General features: G+C 41.8%; 1 protein-coding gene across 2 annotated transcripts; it reads right to left on the bottom strand.

The window, feature by feature from the left end:
• Positions 1 to 208: 208 nt before the first annotated feature.
• Positions 209 to 7,247, bottom strand: sall4 (spalt-like transcription factor 4). Of its 2 annotated transcripts, none has more exons than XM_015054645.1 (4): positions 7,041 to 7,247; positions 2,677 to 5,112; positions 2,288 to 2,592; positions 209 to 2,202 (listed from the first exon to the last, which is right to left on the bottom strand). In XM_015054645.1, the coding sequence occupies exons 1-4, from the start codon at positions 7,105 to 7,107 to the stop codon at positions 1,765 to 1,767; spliced, it is 3,246 nt and encodes a 1,081-aa protein (XP_014910131.1). In that variant the 5' UTR covers positions 7,108 to 7,247; the 3' UTR covers positions 209 to 1,764. The 2 variants fall into 2 exon arrangements, with proteins under 2 accessions (XP_014910131.1, XP_014910132.1); XM_015054646.1 differs by lacking the exon at positions 7,041 to 7,247 and adding an exon at positions 6,744 to 6,849.
• Positions 7,248 to 8,349: the final 1,102 nt, after the last annotated feature.

Consider the following 8,349-nt stretch of genomic DNA (forward strand, 5'->3'; position numbering starts at 1 on the left):
AGGAGAAAGGATTTCACTATAGAGTCCTCTGAAAGTCAATTGATGTAAATTAGGGATTTATGTGAATGTTGGGCATTGTTAGAGTCAAAAATTAACCTAAAGCTCAGCTGAGTTCTTGTGCTTGCATGGCACAAACTAGAAAAGTAACGCTACCACCCAGGTAGCCAACCAGGTTGGTTAGTTTTGGAAAAAAAGACAACAGGAAAAGTGTCAAAAAAAGTCACCCTGATTTTATTCTTCAAAAATCAGAAAACATTTAGCTCAAAGAAACTGAAAGAAAAACACACATTTACACTGTAAACAGGATCAAATTGGCTCCACGTTGCTTGAACTGTGGAAGCAACTTGAGAACAGGTTTGACATGGTTTACTTAAAGAAAGGCACAACTTGGCAAATGCATATCGATAAAGGAATGAACAGCAGGAGCCTACAAAGTACTCGGACCAGGCTGAGTTGTGTAAAGTGTCCAGTGATACATTCATTACTGTTCAACTCAGCAGGTTGAGAGTGAAAATTTCCATAGCATACACAGGAAGAAAATATACAGAATGTTGCATTGAGTGTGAGGGGCACTGAGGGACAAGTAATATCGAAATGAGGTAGAAACTTACCCCTAAACTCAAGCATTTCGTATCATAAATAAATAAATTCTGCTACAAACTGATAAGACCAAGGAAGAAATAAGGAAATCTTGACCATTAGTTTGGATCATTGCGGAAAGAAAGGTCAACAAAAATGACAATTTGTCACCTCTTCATTCAATTACAAGCGAAGTGAAATGTAAAAGCAGAACCTGAAATAAAGTGCAGGCATGACAACACTAAGCGTAAGACGGCCTTCTGAGCTCAGCCTACTAAATGTGCCAATGTAACTTTCAGAGCCGAGTATGTGGGTGAAAACCAACTTGAGTAAATTATGAAAATATTATGAAATGTATGCCACACTAGACCGGGAAACACCATTTCTTTCAGTCTAAGAGTATTTGTAACAATCTAACAGTGCCTTAAAATGCAGGTTTAGGTCAGATCAGGCACTTGGATATATGAATCAACATCGGTATCTTGGCACCAATACAATAAAAATGCATTTATAATCTACAATATAAAACTGTAGAACGTTGACTTATTTTTATATGAAAGCCAATCTGATCAAAGGCCCTTCACAATGAGAAAAAGTTAATGACAATTATCACTAGAAAAATGCACAATGTCATAAAACCTATGGCACACAACAGAAGGGAAAGTAGTCCTAAATGATACATGTAGTGAGCCATAGTATTAATTCTAAACACTGAGACCATGCCCTGTCCGGTCAGACTGGGGTCCTTAAAATTCACGTCCTTTAACTTTTCCTACAAAAGTCATAATCCTTCAAGAAGTTCTCAAGGAGACAGTCTGAGTTAAAGCAAGTTTCAAGTAAGTCATACATTCAAACTTCTGGATAGACAGCAAAACAAATAAAAGTCACATGAGAAAATACCCGCATATGTGTTCATATAAAATAAAATTAAAAAAATCCTACAGTAGTAATAAATCAAGTTGAGCTTAACACTCGAGAATCAATGAGATCAGGAGGGGAAAGAAAGTCTAAATTAAATGTAAAACAAAATCTCTCAGCCAATCCAGATGGAATTCTGAAAGTTTTTTTTTTTTTTTCTGAACATTGATTGTACCTCTTTCAAATATAATGGGACACATTTGCAAATTGAAGAGGGGTGGAAAGGGATTACCTGCTGATTTAAAAAAACAAAAACAAACAAAAAAATTAGTTAACTGCAATTTTGCCCTCCTCCATGAAATGTGGAAACTGTGACTTTGGCACACTTTCTGAACTGTTCTTTTCTATTTCAGCCATTGCGCCGGGCAAGCCAGAGTGAGATCCATCCATCTTCAAGAGGCCTCCGGTAGAGCCAATCAGTGGCCCCCCGGCAGGGCTCCCAGGCAACGGGATGCCGCCTCCTTGAATGACTGAAATTTCATTGGTCTTCATGGTCAAGCCACCAGTGAAGGCAGCAGCAGCATACTGGTTCCAGATAGTCGGGTCAAAGCTCATCTGTGGCGCACCCAGCTCTTTGGGTGCCTGTAACATATCTGGGAGAATCTTGGCTTCAGAGCCCATTGCCATTATTGCCATGGGATTGTCCAGGGAAAGGCGCTGGCCACGGCGAGATGAATTGTTCCACATGTGGGTGCCAATATGTACCTTTAAAAAGAGAATAAATGACCTAGTTAAAAGCCGATACCCAAAATTGACCTCAGCAATTCCCAAAAACCCTCTGAAGACTTACTTTCAGGTTTCCCTTTGTGGTGAAAGCCCTGCCGCAGATGTTGCAAGCAAATGGCTTCTCCCCTGTATGCGTGCGCTCATGGATCTGCAAAGCACTGGCCGATGAGAAGTTCTTGCCACATGCGTTACATATGTGCTGTTTGGTGGATCGCCGAGGTGCTGTGGAGATGGCGGAAGGTACAGCTGTTCCCTGAGGCATTTGGGAGCTGAATAATCCATGAGGGCCCAAAGGATTTTCAGGTGGAATCTTCATTTCTAGGCTGCCCAAACTTGGAGGAATCTTCATAAAAGGCATGTTGCTGGGAGCTGTGAATGCAAAAGACAAGAAAAAAATAGATCAATGCTCAGTTATTTGACAGCTTCCAACATTTAAACATAGTTAAAACTCACCATAGTCCCCATTTGTAAATGGGACACCGGGTTCTTCTTTAATCACTTTGGTATTAAAGCTGCTAGAAGCCGTGAGGTCAAGGGCTCCACTTGACTCGCCTCCATCTTGTGGTCCATCAGGTTCTTGTTTGGTCAGACTGCGAGTAAATTCATCACCTGCTGCCTCAGGGGACTTGCTGATGTTCATTGGGGAAGAGGAGTGAAACGACACGGCTGAGTCGGATATGGCTGGGCTTCGGCCGTTCTGATACTCCTGCTCTTTCTGAACTGGCGGCGAGCCTTTGGGTGTTCCCTCACTTTCTGAAGTGGTGCTGCTCTGTCGTTTCAGGACGAGGGCAGAGGTGAGATTCTTCAGAACATCTAGGCTGGAGAACGGTAAAGGGGCTGCAAGCTTTTGCGGATGCTCTTCAGTGGCAGATGGGAGAGAGTTTAAGGAGTCAGTCAGCTTCTGGGAGTGAAGCTCTGGTTCATGACCTTCCATGGTTGCGTCAACACCACTGTTGTCCATAGACTTCTGTTCTGGTTTGGATGGCTCCATTGCTTCTGTTGCTTCATACTGGCTTTCTGGCATTGGAGTGTTGGGGATCTGCCCACCCATGTGCATACGAATGTGCTGCTGCAGAACAACAGCATTTGTGAACTTCTTCTGGCAGATGGGACACGAGTGTTGCATTTTAAGTGGAGTGTTGGCTCTATGCACTCCATAGTGAGCCTTGAGGTTACCCTTTGTTGAGAATGCACGGCCACAGATCTTGCACTTGTATGGCCTTTCACCAGTGTGTGTGCGGTAATGCATTTTGAGAGAGCTCTGACAGCTGAGCACCCTGTGGCAGATAACACACTCATTGGGATCGTTGGTCCTCTTTTCCAGCCCATCCACCATTTGCTGAAGTTTTGCTGTTCCAGAGCTTGGTTCTCCTGGAAGGGCACCACCATTCATGTGATGGAATGCACCAAGCATTTCTTTAGCCTCCTTGTGATTTGGATCAAGTCCCGGGTCTCGACCAAACACTGTGGAAATGCATGGAGAATTATCACTCGTCGATGGGGAGGGCTTTTGAGAGAACGGCTCACTCCCAAAGCCATCAAACATGGGTTTGAATCCTGGTATTGGCTGTGGATTGAACCCAGCAGCAGCTGGATGACTTATGACAGGTTTAGTTTCTGTCAGATTTGACTCGTCGATGGGCACAGACATACCAAAAGGAATGCCACTGCTGGTGGGAATACTGTCGAGATGCTCTGGTACAGGATGGGGATTCATACTGATGTTAGGATATTTATCTTTATGTCTCTGGAAATGCACTTTGAGGTTTCCTTTGGTTGTAAAGCGGTTTCCACAGATGTTACACTTGAAAGGCCTCTCTCCAGTGTGAGAACGGAGGTGAATCTGGAGGGCACTGTCATTGCCAAAGGTTTTTCCACAGTATTTACACTTGTGCTTGAACAATAATTCCCCATTCTTTGATTCTGATGGGAGGGTTAGTATCTTTGCTTTCAGCTTTTTAGAAGGGTCAATCCCTGATTGGATACCATTAAAGTTACTAGGGAAACTCATGACACCTGGAGACTGGGGCAGCAGTGGTTGTAAACGGCTCCCCAGATCCGGAACACACTTCAAAATGTCCGTTTTAGAGGCCGATGGTCTCAAACCTGAACTCAGAGAGTTAGGAATTCCAGTGGGAAGAGGTAGTTTACCTTGCTTTACTGACTCCATGGTAAGGCTCTGACTGCCAGTCCTTTTGCCTATCAGAGCTGCTGCTGCAGACAGCTGTTGAGACAAGTGTGCACCCAGAGCTTTGAGGGGATCCATTGTTGTACTCACTGATGGCTGCAGTCCCTGTGGGGTCATCATGGCAACCTGGATTCTAATCTGTTCAGTGAGCTGGATTTGCTGTAACTGCTGTTGCTGAAGGCACACTAGCTGCTCCAAGATGATGGGGATAGCTTGAAAGACATCCTGTGGCAAGGCCTGGGGTGCATTTGAAGAATGCTGGGAGACAGCCACTTTAGTATCAGGCAAGGTTTGAAGAGTGACATTTGAATCTTGGATTTTAGGTGAAGGCTGGAACGCTCTCTCAGGACTATTGGACATCTCTTCTTGATCCTGCTGTGCAGAATCCTCTGCATTCATGCTCGACTCTTCCTCCGCCCGTTCAAGTTGGTCTGCATTGGAATGACTGCTTGACTGACCATCGTCATGGTCACTGTTCAGGCCTTCAGGAGACCCTTGTGAATATTCCTCAGGCACCTCATTGTAATCTCCCTCTTTCATGATGACAACGTGCTGACTTTTAGTGCAATTTTTTTCATGCTCGAGAAACTCTGCTTCATCAAAGTATTCTGCACAACACTTTTTGCAGACTTTGGTTTCATCCATCCTTAGCCTTTTTACATCATTTTCTGCATCTTCGGCTTGATCATCTCGAGGAATACCTTCAAGTAGAGAATATGAGATTTACATGAATGCACTTTATATAGCCTTGTTTGATAACTAAACAAATTTTCATCTTTAAAAATGGGCAATAATTACAGAAAACAACAAAATATCTTAAAATGTTATAGCATCACAGCAGTTAAAACATATTTGCCAAGTGTCCACAGGGCCAGCAGAGGGCAATCATCCACCTTTGATAAAACAAAGCCTAAAAGACAAAGAAGCAGGAGATTCTTCTCACTTAGTTCCCTTCAATTTTTAAATTAAAATTGCTTAAATAAAGAAAAAAAAAATGTTTGGGCTCACTTCTAATGCCAACAAAATAAAACCACTTATTTTATTATCTACAAAATAAGTATCCAACAATGCAAGTATGCATTTACAACCCCATTAACTACTTCTTTACACACAAAGACAGACTGATTGTTTTTTAAAGTGTGCATTTTAATTTATCTGTTGACCGAGGGGCCATTTCACAACTGGGTGCATTGTTAAATGCAAATGCTCCCAAAGAAAGAAGGCAAACCACCTGTTTGAATTTGCCCACTGGAACTTTTGGCCTTGTTAATTGCTCACCAGGAGGCACTGAAGCGGTGTCACGAAAAAAAAAAAAAAGAAAAAGAAAAAAGAAGAAAAAAAAAACAACCCAAACTGGTCCAAGAGGGAGTAGTGAGTGTGGTTTCCCACATTATACAGTTAGACCGCTCTTAACTTAAGCGGCGAAAACACCTGCGAATTGATAGCATGTACAAGCGTGGTTGGCAAACTTTGAATGAAACGAATATTTATCTATTATAAGCCACATTTACGAGAAAGAAGCAGCAGTTCAGCAGTTGACGGCGCATGACCTGTTTCTGATCACCTTTACTGGGATCTGACACGAGGTCAGACTCAAAATGAATGGGAGCAAACACAAATCTTCCTGTAACGCGACATTCTGTTGCAATAAACCTCATCTTATCCAACTTATCTTAACTTCAGTTTCACAAATCTAAAAAAGGTAAGAAGTGCGATTGCAACGGAGCTTGCATATGGCAACACCGAAGGAAAAAAAAACGCACCCCCACCCAGTCTCCACAAAAAAGGCGACTGCTGCTCCATCCCCCACCTCTCCGCATATGTACTAAAGGAAACAGTCATGCATTAAACTGGGGGATTTATTGCCTATAGGTCAGCTTACACCAGAGTCACATTTCATACAGTTTTTAGATACCTTTGTCTGAAATATGGGCATGAAACATATTTGGAAGCAAGTAAAATTCAATAATTGTGTAAAATGCATGACTACAACTGAATAATAAGCTTACAAAACCACAACTGTTGGCAACTGTTAAAAGCAACGAGGAAGAGCGAAACTGCGCAGTAACCCCCTTAAAAAAAGAAATCAATGAGATTTTTAGATTACTAAAACTGTAAATATTCTTTAAAAAAGTCCGAATTTGCAATCTAACTGGATGGATAAAAAACATAAAACGAACGAAAAATAAGAGGATTAATTTTTCACAAGCACACTAATCTGACTCAAATTAATGTTACAATTTTAACTTAAATGAGAGCCAGTTGCTCTGAGCTACACAAAAAGTTACAAGCAAGCGACTTGAGTCGGCCGCTTCAAGGAGTAAAAACTTACAATGCTGCATTTTTAAGTCGCGAGACACCTGTGAGCCTGTATGTGTTCACAATTATTTTCCAACGAGACTCTTCCCACGACCGCGGCTAAGTTTAGGCCAACCTCGACCAAGTCAAAGGGCCAGCAACAGGTCACAGTGCGAGAGGACGTTTTTTTCTTTCTGTACTTTTTTTTTTAAAGAAATAAATCCAACTCTTCGAGCATGGAAAAAAAAAAAAAAAGACAGTGGAACTCGTTCATAAAAGGAGCGAGTTTGGTGCCCCAGTTTCCTCCGCTTATCTAGCGTGTAAAACTCACCAGTTCCCAATGAGCTGGGCTCGTCAGAGTTGATGTGTTGCGGCTTTGCTTGCTTGCGCCTCGACATGGTGCAACCATCAGGAGCAAAGAGTCGCAGGCAATTTTCCTCCTCTTCTTCTACAAATTCTTCGCCTTGGAAAAATTAACCCCCCTCCAGTAGAAATGCGCATGTCAACGTGATTATTATTATCAATAATGCATTGCGATTTATCGCAGGCCCCCGACAGCTGATTGGCTCCAGTCCAAGCGCTCACACATTATTCAAATCCGCTCCCTATTGATGAGCAGAGCGGTGTGGCCGAAGGGGGCGTGGGGAGGCACGCTAGTGGCCGGGCGGAGGGATGGAGGCAGGGTTAATAATATCCAACTTCTGGGTCTTGTTTTTCCTCCTTCATGAAATATGTAGGCTACTGTAACACAGATCAGCCGAGTCTCTTCATTTTAAATGGTCTTCAACTTACAGCGCTTAAAAAGTGGACATTGCTCCTTCCCCTAACTCAACTAAAATGACCACCCATTTTGTGGGGGCTCGCTCGTCTGGCCGCTGCTCCTCTTGTTAAAGGCTTTAACACGAGGAGCAGTTTCTCACTGAAACGTGACACAACAGTTGCATCATAAAGTACTCATGCTAAACTCAGCTAATGATGGGTATGCACAACATATAATATGGTATGTATATTAAATAAAATATGAAAAAAATTGCTCAAATACAAACATTTCAATTATAATTACAGTGTGAGAAAAAGCATCTCCTATCAATGCAAAGATATACAGAGGATTCATCTTTTTATATTAGAATTGACACATCAAAGCTTAATTTACTGGGATTTTATTTGATAGACTAACACAAAGTTATAGTTGCCAAAATCTAAAAACTGTGCTGCTAATTAGTATTGAGGGAATTTACTCAGAATTGAAATCCAGGGCTCTCAGAAGTCACTAAATTAGTACCAAAAGCCCACCTATTAGAAATTCAGCAGTTCTATGAAGTAAAAATACAAAGAATACACAATTTAAACGATATATCACCAACATGCCACGGTAATACTGAAATAAAACATGCTAGAGAGAACAAAATACTTGAGATAGGGATGGATGTTCACCTTCTAGCAGGACAATGACCCAGAACATTCATCCAGAGCTAAAATGAAATAGTTTAGATCAAAGTGTGTATTGATTTCTAAGAATCATCAGTTAAAGTCCAGTCTTTAATCAATATGAGAATGTGACAAGATTTGAAAACAAATGGCAGATGACATCCATCTAATCTAACTGATGTTGAGCAATTTGGAAAGAAGAATGGGCAGAA

This window comes from Poecilia latipinna, unplaced genomic scaffold (genome assembly GCF_001443285.1).
Source record: "Poecilia latipinna isolate Pla-1442-1.1 unplaced genomic scaffold, P_latipinna-1.0 Scaffold1266, whole genome shotgun sequence".
NCBI classification, from domain to species: domain Eukaryota; kingdom Metazoa; phylum Chordata; class Actinopteri; order Cyprinodontiformes; family Poeciliidae; genus Poecilia; species Poecilia latipinna.